This window comes from Patagioenas fasciata, chromosome 21, assembly GCF_037038585.1.
Source record: "Patagioenas fasciata isolate bPatFas1 chromosome 21, bPatFas1.hap1, whole genome shotgun sequence".
NCBI classification, from domain to species: Eukaryota; Metazoa; Chordata; class Aves; order Columbiformes; family Columbidae; genus Patagioenas; species Patagioenas fasciata.
In genome coordinates this window covers 8,121,446-8,134,664 of record NC_092540.1, presented here as the reverse complement: position 1 = coordinate 8,134,664, position 13,219 = coordinate 8,121,446, and the positions used below count along the sequence as shown (strand labels likewise).

Here is a 13,219-nt window from a genome sequence, read left to right as displayed (position 1 = left end):
ATCAAGAACTCTTTGAGACAGATACTGTCCTTCTCCTCATAAAGTCCATCCAAAGGGCTTTGCACAACAGGAGCACTCAGCAACGCTGAAGCCATGATCACCCACCAACAGTCAGAGTGCTCTGGGTAAATCTCCAGGATGATGACAGCTCCACATGTGCATTTGGGGTCAGGATCCTCAGTTTGTCTGTCAGAAACCTGCCCTGTCCACCCACGGCCGCTGTGATCTCAGGTTGGGTACTTGCAACAGGAGTCAAGTTGGCCAACAGAAGACTGGTTAATGGCACTAGATCCTCCTGGGTTCACGGCAAATCCCAGTGCGGAGCTCAGGCCAGGACTCACCCGCTCGGGACACGGTTGCTGGGGTGGCTGTGCGCAGGTGGCTGATCTCAAACACCAACCGCATCGTTGGGTTCAGAGGGATTCTCTCATTGCTCGCCAGGGTCAGCACCTGCATTGGGCAGACAGACAGACAGACAGAATGACATCTTCCCCAGGAACAGGAACGAAAAGCATTCAGCACTTTGCACTAAAAAGCTTGGTTGCTGCCAGCACAGTTCCTTGAGGGAATGCAGCTGATTTCCAGCAGGTAGTAGAACTGTCTTCCATGACTCAAAGGAACAGCACTCCCTTCGAGCGGCGGAAAAAGGTGTGGAATTATGACCCCACCCTATTTTTGAAGGGCCTGGAGTTACAATCAGGACATCTGTGATTATCCATGAGCCCAGTTCCAGGAAGGGAAATTACAATGAAACCATGATTTGAGCTATTTCCCCTCATGCACCATTTTCTATATGTGATATTGTTTGGTGTATCTGAAGAAACACAACCGCATTATTCTAGGAGGTGTTATTTCAGCATCTGCATTTTTAGGCTGAACCATGCCATGCAGTCAAAGAATATCTCCTTCTTTAACTTATATTCATTACCTTATTATCATCCATCACAGTATTAAGAGACTCAATCCACATTGGATCAATATCTCCATCTAGTACCATCCACTTGGGACCGTCATGCGTGACGTTGGCCAGCTCTCGCATGATTGATGAAAACAGGCCTGGGAGGGTGACAGGAAGATGGTGATGAACACTGAACTTGACACCTGCTCTAACGGTTTTCTCCAGCAACACAGTAAAAATTACTCTAATTAATGCTTTCCTCTCAAACATGCAAAACTCTATGTGCCTATACGTAAATATTACTATATCACAATACGGTTCTAGTTTGCTTTAAAGTGAAAAAAGGGTTCTCAGTTATCACTACTGAAAATGATTGCAGACCTACGCACGAGCTTCATTCCCACCGAGAATCATAAGGGATAAGAAAAATGTAGAGTAGCTACTCAAAGGCAAAAGGCGGCATGAGTTATACAATGCAGAGAAAACCACCTGAATATGCCTAGGAAATCCTTATAAATATTTTTTTGTGGCTCAAAGTATATCAGGGCAATCAAGATGCATTAAACGCTGGGTCATGGCTTTAGTGAGACTGAGGGGAGAACAAGCACAGAATGACATTGAATGACAGAACAAAATGTTGGTAAAATCAAGGAGAGAGAGGATACAGAGTCTCAAGGGGAGTAAATAATGAATGTTAAGAAGACCACGAAGGCTGGGAATAGAGCAGCAGCACTGCAGAGCAAATGAAAACTCCACAAAACTATTGCTCTCCTCTACATGTGAAAATACCTCGGGAGATGCTGGTCTTCATGAGAAAACATCAGGCAAACATTAAAAAAAAGCCTCTCTTCCAGTGAATTGTGACAAGAACTCTTTTTTTTTTTCTTTTTTTCTCCAGGACAAGCTATTTCTTTGTGATCCAGATCAGGAACAGCTGGTGGCACCATCTGACTGAAGACAAAGCTTGTGCTCAGCAAATGCAGAACGGCTCACCTGGAACAGGTGTGTGATCCCGAGACCGGGTCAACAAAAATAACGCTTCAGCGCCTCTGCCTCCAGCCAGTTCCTTACGTGTTGGACACACGCCTTGGGAACCACTCCGACATTATTAGCATCAGAAACAGTTGCTGTCTCAGGGCACCAGGGCTTCCCTCGGATACACCGCGGCAGCGGGGAGAGGAAAGCGCCTCTGTCCTGACCTTGTGCATCCACAGCACACGGCTCTCTTGGGGTTTAAAAGAAGAGTTTTGTTCTGCAAAGAACACTTTCGGGATTCCCATATGGGACCTTTTACCACCTAACATGTAGGACCTTTTCAACTTCTGATAATGTGACAGGATAAAACTGGGGAGTGGAAAAGCAGGGGCTGATCTGTAAGGGAACAGGTCACCTCTTGCTAGGCTGTGGTGAAGATTGCCTTGCTGGTCTTTGACAACATGAAACAACATTTTCAGGAATGGTTACTGCAGAAAATATCTGCCTTGAAAGCTCAGGGAGGAGTGCCACTATTTCATTTAAACCATCGCAGGCCAGAAACCACTGGACAGTCACCTGTAAAATGTCCCTCCTGCTGTTCGGTGTCACCGCTGCCCTCGATCTGCAGCCACTGCTGCAGCCAGTCTGCACAGTTCAGGCTGTACCCTGCACGTCCCTCTGCCACTTTGATTTAGGCTCCCTAATTACAATTAGAAAGAAATTAACCTGGCATTGGAGCAAAGCAGGGGGTCGGGAAGGGTCCATGGCGGGGCCAGGGGAGGTGGGTGGCAGCTCATCTGCTGCTGTGGATGATTCATGGTCATGTCTTCCCTCACCTCCCCCACACCTCCCCAACCCGCCGCACACGTAAATCGAAGCTGCCTTTATGTATCAGTCACAACCCAACATTTCCACTCCAGATTTTCTGTAATCTTCCAGCAAGTTTGAAATGTTCCTCAGGAGTAAGCAGGATCAACAGCTTGGCAAACGCTGGTGTGCTACAGAGATCGGGCAGCCATACTGAGTGGAAAAACTGACGTTAAGGCTGCTGTGCGTGCTATCAGCAATGAAAACCTGGGGATGGGACATTTTTTGGGGTCCCAGTGCACACCACAGTGCAGGAGGGACATCTCTTCCATCACTGGTCCAGCCAACTCCCAAAAACTGCCTGCCCCACTTAGGAACTGGTAAGTGTTGGTATTAATGGGCATTAAAATTATTCTTAGGGCAATAGGATCAAGTAGGCTTATGCTATATTTCCCATTTGAAGATCAAAGAGCTAAAACATCCTGTGTATCCTTTCAACAACAAACTGTCATGTGGCTGTAGGCAGCAGACAAGCACCTGGGCTCTCAGACCTGCACATGAAGAACCAGTCACCCTGCTGCTGCTCGGGAAATTCATTAAAAATACCCGTCTTTATCTACACATTTCAGACATGAAATGACATTTACCGTCTTTCCATTCTCTTGTTGCTGGGTTAATGATGCCAAAGAGCTCATCATTGGTGACTGCCTTGGGGTTGAGGTCTGTCCAGACAGGACGTCGCTTCATTATCTGGTAAGTCCTGTTCAGGGATCTCATCACCTGAGACTTGCCCGTGCCCGCGTTACCCACCACGAAGACAGAGTGCCGGACCGTCAGCAACTCCTCCAGCTGCACCACCTGAGAAAAACACTCCCAAATTTTAGACAAAGATGCCAAACTGAAGTTCAGGTCTATAAAATAGGTCCCACTGGGCCACCTCTTTAGAAAGACGTGACCCTGAGACACAAGCAGATTTGACAATTGAGTTTGGTCCAGCCACTCTAATCACAATGGGTGAAATCCTCAGCCTGCAGATAAACTTTCAGCGCTGTTTATACTTGACAACCACCACCTGATGAGGCCCTGCTCTCCAGGGGCTACACTTTCATGAGCCTACAAAAGTTGGCCCCTTTGGAAGCCCAGAGACTGATCCAGTGCTGACTTCAGGAGCAGGTGCAACTGCCTCAGACCCAGCACAGCTGACTGCCCTCCAGCGAGATCTGCCTGCAAGGACAATGCTGTGCAGAGCTCTCTTTGTAGAAGCAAAGCTGTTTGAGAAAACCCAAATGATTTGATGGCGACGTGGGTGTAGCAGAAGATCTCTTGGTCTTACTTTGAGCACAAAGTTGTCCTCAGCCTGCAGCCGGAGGTCCAGCACAGCCTGCCTCACAAACGACTCAAAATTCAGGTCACGCTTCCGAGGCACATCCAGTGCAGGGAATAGATCCCCAATCAGCCCCATAAACACCGGCACATCATCCGTCACAATCTTGGGGATGTTGAAGTCACGAAGAGAGCGCATCAGAACCTGGTCTTCGGGTCGCTCTGGGTCATCTCGCTTGAGGGAGCCAGCAACAACTAGCACTGACTTAATGGCACGCAAGCCCCAGTCGTAGTGATCCTACACCAGAGGAAGGAAAAAAAAGAGGCATGAGTTTATGCTTAGACAGCACCATGTAGGGTGAAGAACCACCATTCCCAAACTGCCAGACTAGTAAGCAATGAAAATACATCTAAATCTGTTATTTGCATTGTGGCCAGAGACCTTCTCCAGCCTGAGCGACCTGGTTTCCATCTCAGTAGGTGAGATTCCCGTCAGGGACAGTATTAAAGAGTCAAATAATTCAGCTGTTCAGACCATCACATGGGCTCACAGTTGGCAGTAAGACAGCAGCAGGATTTGCACTCCAGAGACCAAAGCAATTTGTTTCACCTAAATCATAAAGCACCTATAGCAAGGCCAGCCAGCCCCCTGCATCTGCAGGAGCCACCAAGGTGAAAGGCTTGTGAGTCCATTATGAGGCCCCAAAGACCCAAGTTTCTCCACCCTGCCCATCACAAGATGACAAGCCTGTTTGGTCTCAGAGGAGGTCCAGGAATAAGGGGTCAGTAAAGACATTGCTGAAAAAGTACCACAAAACGGCATGAGAAGAACTCTCAAGCCAACAAACAACTGTTCATATTTCTGTCCTGTTAACACCCTCCAGAGCACAGCTCGACAGCTGACTGCTCTGTGTGGGAGGCCATGGCTTCCACCAGGCCCCTCAAGGCACAGCACCAAGTTTCTGCGACAGAGCATATCCCACCCAGCCTCATGCTGGCACAGCCAAGATCAGGTTTGTATCATCAGGAATCCTGATTCAGGTCTCCTCTGGACCCAGCTTCGATCTACACAAATAATGACAAGGAAAAATCTGATTTGCTTTGCACTGACGGTAACTCTAACAAGACCTGGAACCAGCCTAAGGCTGAACTCAGAGAGGGACACCATAAACCCTTTGCAGGCAGGAGAATCAATAGGAAGAGACTGGAAAGCAAAAGGTCACTGAATACTACCCCAAACATGGTGTCATTTAAACTCACTGAAAGGTCTCCCATTAATGCAGCTGGTCAAATGCTTTTGTCCCTGCAGATGCTCCAGTAAAGCAGTCTGAAAATTTTATTGCTCCGATGATCACCAACCCTCTCCTCCCCCAGCAGCCAGTGCAAATGCAGTCATTAAATAAAAGCTGTGAAACGTTAGCCATGGAGCTGAGCAGCACAGTGCCATGTTTCTGCTGATTTTGGAGATTCATCATACCACTCAGCCACAGAACCAGGCTCACCTGCTTGGACAGGAGCTCTTTGCAGAGTTGGTAGAGAGCAATGAACTTCCTGGCTAACACCCGGGCCTCGATGAATCCCTCAGCCACCAACATAATTTCACAGATCAGCTCAAAGTCTGGCACAACCATCGCACACGGCCTAAAATGACAGGTGAGGAGGCATTGCAGAACAAGTATTTCTTGACTACAGGTCTTACAGGCAGCGCATTTGCAGCTTCATCTTCTAGGCCTTCTTTTACGAGCCAGGTCACCCTCTGCCTTCCCCACGACAAGGGACAGAGCTCCTTTGCCCTGCCTGTGCGTGCCCAGACCCAGGCCTGTTGTGCAAGGCTTAAACTACCTGCGAATGCCCTATGCAAGTGAATTCCCCAAGGACATGAGGTCGAGCCTGGATGTTCCAAAAGACAGTTTCTGCCAGGTCACAAACCCTGACCTGGACTCACCTGAAGAGAGCTTTTAAATTCTCAGGTAGCTCTGTTCGCCCTGCGTAACCAGGGTTCATGGTGATGAAAATGCCTACTGATGGTACTAAGTTGATGTCTTCTCCAAGAAAATGGAAGGATTTCTTCTTCTCCCGTATTGCATCCTGCACGCTCTTCACCTAGAAATCAAGACAGTACTATAGTATCAGCGTTCACTTATGAAAAACACATCAGACAACGGTGCTTCCTTCGTTACTCTTGGCCTCGTGACAAATGGGGCTAATCACTGTTTTATTTTTTACCGGCAGCATAAAGCTTTATACACTGTTTGGAGTACATCAGCATGGCAATATCAATTTCCCATCTCAGTCAAACTCTGGCAAAGCAGAAAAAAGAGCTGAAGAGAGTGGAAAGTCAAAATGCAAAGGAGTTGCAAGACTTCACACCTTTGCTCCATGAGACAATGATGAACGTGGGTCAGGAAGAGCAACTCAGGAGCGGGAAATGTCCCCAGCACTGCCTGCATTCACCTTGGCTTTTGACATCACCTGTGGGACACTGCTCAGCACATCTCACAGCAAAAACACCACCAAAGGCTCCACCATCTCTGAACCAGCCAGCCCAGCAGAGGTCTGATGTGTGAGAGAGACACAGGGCAGTACAGGTATCCACAACACAGCCAACACCCAAACGCACTCCCCAAAGTCTATCACAATATGGGCCCATTATTCCCTCTACCCATCTCACCTCTCCCCACACAGCGTTGCTCTTCAGGACATCCCAAAACCCTCCTGTGCCTGCTCCGTTCCCTGACCAGGCCCAGAGAAGGGGTAGCACCTCCCAATAAGCTTGGCCTCAGCTCAGTTGTAAACTGACCACTTGATATCACTTTTAAAGATTTTGGGACATCAGATGTTTGATTTAAAACCAAAACCAGAAGGCAGAAGCTGTAAAACCTCTCCTAACACCTTCACTCACTAATATTATATTGTTTTTTATATTTGCCTGATTGCAGCTTTGTTCTGCTCATTCCTCTCCTTCCGAAGAGTTCACCTCTCTGCAAACAGCACCTCAGCGAGGGGCAAATCTCTCTCTATTCACCGCTCTAACCTCACTACTGTTTGCCATCTCAAAGTAAAGCAATTAATCGAATTTTTCCCTGTAAGGAACCATATCGACATCAGCTGCATGAGTAAGACAGCCAATTAAACATCGCCATGGTAACACTCCTAACAGCAGCCAGGAGACACCATGATGGAATGACGGCCGTGCCACTTTCTTCAGCTGCCACGCTCCAGCCAGGAGCGAGGGAACCATTAGCAGCTGAGTCATTCCTGGGCTTCTTTTGTTCAGCTTCCCTTTTTATTTCAAGATCCTCAAAGACTTTTTTTCAATGACAACTTTAAACTAGGACCTGACGGAAGAGAAATTGAGAGGGAATGATACATAAACTCTTGTACCTGCCTGGGGCTTCTCTGGGATGCCACATAAGGTACCAATTATGAGTGAAACAGATGAGAAGAATGAGGAGTTCATGGAGGGGTTAAGAACAATGTCTTTGACCGAAACATTTACAGAAGTGTAGAAACTTCTGAGCTTTATATCTTTCTATAACACTGAGCCCAAAAGGGAGTCCAGGAACAATTCAGCACCTCAATCAGATATTAGGATCCTAAAACACGCACTCAGCTGACAGTTGGATCCTGAAGAACTTGGGCACTTTGGCACCTCAGTTTTCTGCACTGAAGCCCCCCAAGGCTTCCCCTGTATAAAATAATGCCAGGTTTCCTCATGGGCTGGTAAGAGGAGGGGAAGGAGGACGCGAAGTGACAGATTATATATATAAGCACGAGAGCACAGGACTTTCTGGCACGATGGGGAGGCCAGTCTCCCTTCCAGCCCTTCTCCAGGGATGCTGCTGCGCTTCACACGAGACTCACCAACACAATGCACTGAGCAGCTAAACTACAGAGGAGATGAGAAACCATTCGCCAGGGGAAACACCCATGCCCAGCTGGGCACCCCTCCAATAGCTCTGTCCCAGGTTTAATCCCACGGTGTCAGGGTACCCTGGGCAAGCGCGTCAGCAAGGGCCGCAGATCTGCCCCAGATTCCAGCTCCCGAGTGTCACCAGCTGACACTGGCTTTTGGGAGCACCACGGGGCTGCACACATTCCTCCAAGGAATGGTGCCAGTTGGCCAGGAATACCTTCCAAAGCCACTTGGCAGAGCTGTCGTTACAGACACCAGAACTAAATCCACAGCCATACAGTTTTGGAGACAGGTTAAGAAAATTAATCCTGAATGTATTCCCATTTCCTGAGTATGACACACAACCTGTGCCTGACCAGGGGTGATAAGGAACCCCCAGAAGTCCAGCGGATCTGCCCCAAACACCCCTCTTCCCCTCTGTGAAAATTATTCCCTACATTGCAGACTGAGCAGCCGCAAGTCAAGGCAGCTTCTCTGTCTTGAAACGATGTGCTGCAATTATCTCACAGCAGATTAATGACACGAGTGCTTTCCTGAGGAGGAACAGGTACAGAGCCATGGTGCGTAGTGGTCTGGGAAAAGATGCTACAAAGAATTGTCTTGGCACAAATGCTGTAACTGGGGCAAGAAAAGTGACAAATATCTTTGCAGCACGTAACTGCGACATCTTGGCAGTGCTGTGATATTCATGTGATTAATCTTGAGATCTAATCCCACACCTGCCTATACACAGAACTGAAACCGGCAATATGCAATTGCCGTTTTTACCCTTGCTCCAAAGACTGCAGAATGGCTCTGCTCTGTTTGTATTTATTTATGAGTGTTTCTCCACTCACCTGTACAGCAACCACAGAAAGGACCTCAACTGAGATCCTGTTAAATTCATCAAAACAGCCCCAGGCTCCCGTCTGGGAAAGGCCTTTGTAAATATTCCCACAAGACTGGAAAAACAAAACAAAAACAAAGATTACAAGAGTGAAATCATAAATGGAATCAACTCCAGCAAAAAATTGATTTTATTTCCCAGCCTGTTTATTTATAGCAATTTACAGTCTATTGTGGGTATTTAGAAAAGTGCATGGAAACAGCAGGCACAACTCAATTATAATATTTATAGCTCTGCGCAGCTTGCCACTTTATCTGCTAATTGCACTTTCTCGATATATCTGTGCACCAGTTTCATTTAAAGGTCACTTGTGCTGAATTACTGATGGTCCCGTTTCCTGGGAGAGCCCATAAGCTAAATGAAATATGATCCGAGGCTACCAAAATCACTGTACCGTGCCAGACTGGCAGAGAGCAAGACTCAGCCTAATGATTCAGTGCTCTGTAGCGGCTGAAGGTTCACTATGTTTTGGGTTTATTCTGGGAGAGGATCCTGAGAAAACCAGGACAGGTCCCTCCCCGTGCCAGGGGCTGCCAGGTCGCGAGCACGCCGAGAAGAAACGACCAGGGTCCAACTATCAGCACAGCCTTGGTCTCAACTGAACAGACCAACGTTTTTGAAGAATTACACATGAAATCTAACTCCAGAAAGGAAGGGAAATGCATAATGAGGCAGAGAAGATAGTTCGGGTCTCTGCCTCCTGAAGAACCTTGTGCAAATCTTAGAGAAGGAACGGGAGGAGAAGGAAAAGGCATTCAGCTTAAAGAAGTGTAGCAGGGATTTGGAGAGAGGTGATCACAGAATCCCAGCCTGGTTGGGCTGAAGGGACCTCTGGAGATCCCCCAGTCCAAGCCCTGCTCACGCAGGGTCACAGAGCAGATCACACAGGTGGGTCCAGGCGGGTTTCAATGTCTCAGAGAAGGAGACTCCACACCCGCTCTGGGCAGCCTGGGCCAGGCTCTGGCACCTCCCAGCAAACAAGTTTCTGCTCATGTTCAGATGGAGCCTCCTGTGTTTCAGTCTGTGCCCGTTGCCCCTCACCCTGGCGTTGGGCACCACTGAACAGAGTCTGGTCCATCCTCTGACAGCCACCCTGAGATATTGATCCCATTGATCAGATCCCTCTCAGCTTCTCTTCTCCAGCTCAACAGCTCCAGCTCTCTCAGTCTCTCCTCACAAGAAAGAAGCTCCAGACCCCTCAGCATCTTTGTAGCCCACTGCTGGACTCTGTGCAGTTATTCCTTCTTAAACTGGGGAGCCCAGAACTGGACACAACTCCAGATGTGGCATCACCAGGGCAGAGCAGAGCGGAAGGAACAACCTCCCTTGACCTGCTGGTCATACCTCTCCTAATGCACCCCAGGTACCATTGGATTACTCTCATCCTTCAGGTTTGCTCGGGCCCTGAGCATCCCCAGCCCCATGTGACCGCACTGCAGCCGAGGTGGGAGCCATACCTTGTAGTCCATCTGCTCGGAGCAGTTAAACACGTACACCATGATGCCCAGGGCTCGCCCCAAATCTTTCGTAGTCTCCGTCTTGCCAGTGGCCGCAGGGCCTGCAGGTGCTCCGCTCATGGTCAGGTGCAGTGACTGGGTCAGGGTGATGTAACATCTTTCACAGTGAATGATGAATGAAAAAAGGAAATATGTCCAATAGGTCAACTGTGGGCTGCAGGGCAATAGCACTAGAGCATTGCACTCAGCAGAGCCTCTCCTCTGAAAAGCTGTACGTGAGCAGGGGTCATGTCTGAGCTGAAAGCCTTCTTGGCATTAATTACCACCTCTGCTCAGCTCTGTTTTCTCCAAGAGATACTCATCTTCCACCAAGGTCTGCCCAAACCTCTTCATGTCCAGCTTGTGTTCTCTCTGGATCCTCATACAACTCATGGATATTGGGCACATCTCAGGCAGTATGAGAAAAGGACAGCTTTTCTGGAAGACCTGTCACTGACAGAAACCTGCTCAGGTGGCCTATGAGTGAACCCAACTCAAAGCTGCAGCAAGTCCCAAAGTTTCTCCATCATGTTGATGATGGACACTGGGGTGGTGTCCACATGTGAGTATCTATACTACCTGTATAAGCCACAGAGGTGTAGTCAATATAGCCAACAAAACCTGATGATACCTGGGGGCTTGACGCAGCTGACTAACACAGGTGACTAGAGCCACCTGAGATGCTCTTGGTTGCTGAAATGTCACATAGGGTGGAGAGATATGACAAGGGGTCCATAGGAGACTTTTACACTTCTGGATTGGCAGCTGGAAGCCAGGTGGGACAACACAGAGTATCTCAAGTAACCCTAGGTGTCCCCACTGAGGCAACCAGGTAGATGTCTGCTTCAAGATGGGATGAAAGCTCTCTAGACTCACCAGCTTTATGGACTGTGGACATCTTGTGCACAGGAAGACAACCACAAGTGATTTAATGTGTGAGCTGAATCCCACCCAGGGATCTGATGTACAAATTCCCCAGAGGGTACCACCAAAAACCAGATAAGAGTTAGAGCTCGACCACTGGAGTGCTGGGACATGGAGACAGAACAAGAGGGATACAGGTGTCTGAACTAAATCCATCTTTGGTTGGCATCTCTCTCTCTACCTGTGTGGCAAAGCCCAGCTATGACATTGTGTCCCAGGGACTTACCTGTCGGTCAGCGGAGTGATCACAAGCCGAGGGGTATTGCCAAGGTATTCATAGGAGTACAGGAACTGGGCGTCACAGATGTTGGCAAAGCAGTGCCGTTCCTCATCTGACCATCTGTGCCGGAGCTGTGACAGCCAAATGAAGGCCTGGGCATTGTCCACCTGCAACACACCCACAAACACCATCACAGGAAGGCCGGGGATGCCAGACACATGCAGCTCGGGGGCCAAAATAGGGACTGCTATAAAATTTTCATGGGGGATGACTGGTCCTCACTGCAAGGCAGGTGCGGTGAGGAAGGCCGCCTCCTTGCAATGCGGTGAGAAATGTCACCTCCCCATCTCCCATCAGTAAAGGGGAGGAACCAAATTAGTGACCGCATTGGTGGGAGAGGAAAAAATTAATGGCCAAGAGAAAGAGCCTTACAAAAAGACTCCTGAATAGATTTAAGAAGCAGCAAGTCATGAAGAAGGTCTCATAACGCAACCAGAGTGAGAGAAGGAGCAGAGGCCATCTAGACAAGGAAGAGGTTGCAGACAGCACCAAGGAAACAGACTGGGGACAGGTGGACAAAGACAGGCATGGCCAGCGCTCTCTGCACAACCAGCAGGCAGGTCCAGATGCATCACTTCACCCCAGGCTGGACCGAGGCACCACTGAGCCCAGCTGAGCCTTGAAGACAGAAACCCTGTGAGCAGCCTGGCTGCCTCTGAGATGACACAGATGAGGGAAGAGCCACAACCCAATACATTCAGGGCATCTTCCCACCCACCTGCAAGGCTAAACACTTGGCATGGTGTCAGGGACAGGGGAGTAGTGTGGGAGAGGTGTTGCAGGAGAAGGGAGTCCCACATAAGTCCCTGTGGCCCCACACCAGACAAAGGACGCTACAAAGAACAAAGCTTGAATGCTTTTTCTTACTTTCTAAAGTCAAAACTGAGACTGAGTCCAGCAGCCTCCCAACACACCACCATCATCCACCAGCACATGTCTTGGCACCAGGACGCAGTGCCGCGCTCTCACTCCTCGTGTGAATCTGCAGCAACTACAAGTTGGTGTTGCAGGGCCATGACACAGCACAGCTCTGCAGGCTTACAGGGGCTTTCTGCACACTTACTACAAACATTGTAGAAATAAATTTAGTCATACGTCTCCCACTGAGACCGGCAGTGATCTGAATGGCCAGTGGTTGGGCCCCCTGAAGCCCCCTCTCCAGCACCCACAGAACTGTGCTGAACTGCCAACACCAACCTTCTGTGCTATCATCTTTGCCACCACATCCCGAGCATGCACGTCGATGGTGCAAATGGTCATGATTTTCTGTCTGTCGCCCTTGGAGAGCTGCCCGATCAGCATGGTAACGAGGGTGTTCAGCTGGGTCACTTGCTTCTTGTGCTATTCCTTCATCGCATTCTCGTAGCCTTCCTCCACCCTGGCAAAGGCAATCCCAACCTCGGTTGTCCACCAGATCTGGGTGCAGCAAAGCGCCACCTAGGGAAATAGGCTGGTTCAGTATCAGGGAAAATACCAAAGCTTCCTTATGTTCAAGAGTGTCGGATCCACAGGGAGATCAAGGATGAAACATCCGTGACATGAAATTAAGTATTTTTTCATACAGTAGTCACAGCAGACAGTACAACAAGGATCTGCTCCATGACATTCATTTAAAACACCGTATCAGTGATAGACACATTTAGCAGCTAGTTATAAGTAAATCAGCACCTTTCACATGCCTGACACAGCAGAGGAGGAAGAGTTGGAGACCACG

General features: G+C 48.7%; 2 protein-coding genes across 5 annotated transcripts in view; both read right to left on the bottom strand.

Moving 5' to 3' along the window:
- Positions 1–110: 110 nt before the first annotated feature.
- LOC136110904 (dynein axonemal heavy chain 9-like) lies at positions 111–6,170 on the bottom strand. Of its 2 annotated transcripts, XM_071817849.1 has the most exons (6): positions 5,949–6,170; positions 5,506–5,644; positions 3,328–4,301; positions 2,450–2,573; positions 929–1,056; positions 111–450 (listed from the first exon to the last, which is right to left on the bottom strand). In XM_071817849.1, exons 1-3 carry the CDS (start codon positions 6,005–6,007, stop codon positions 3,786–3,788), a joined length of 714 nt encoding a protein of 237 aa, XP_071673950.1. In that variant the 5' UTR covers positions 6,008–6,170; the 3' UTR covers positions 111–450; positions 929–1,056; positions 2,450–2,573; positions 3,328–3,785. The 2 variants fall into 2 exon arrangements, with proteins under 2 accessions (XP_071673950.1, XP_065710693.2); XM_065854621.2 differs by lacking the exon at positions 2,450–2,573.
- Positions 6,171–8,420: 2,250 nt separating this feature from the next.
- Positions 8,421–13,219, bottom strand: part of LOC136110874 (dynein axonemal heavy chain 9-like) — a 56,784-nt gene continuing 51,985 nt past the window's right edge. For 2 of the 3 annotated variants that reach the window (XM_071817702.1, XM_071817704.1), the window contains 4 exons: positions 12,703–12,942; positions 11,452–11,612; positions 10,263–10,419; positions 8,422–8,860 (listed from right to left, as the gene is read on the bottom strand). In XM_071817702.1, the coding sequence (XP_071673803.1) occupies positions 12,855–12,942 (88 nt within the window). In that variant the 3' untranslated portion in view covers positions 8,422–8,860; positions 10,263–10,419; positions 11,452–11,612; positions 12,703–12,854. Of the gene's footprint in view, positions 8,861–10,262; positions 10,420–11,451; positions 11,613–12,702; positions 12,943–13,219 lie in introns of all 3 variants that reach the window. The other variant, XM_071817703.1, reaches the window with a different exon arrangement.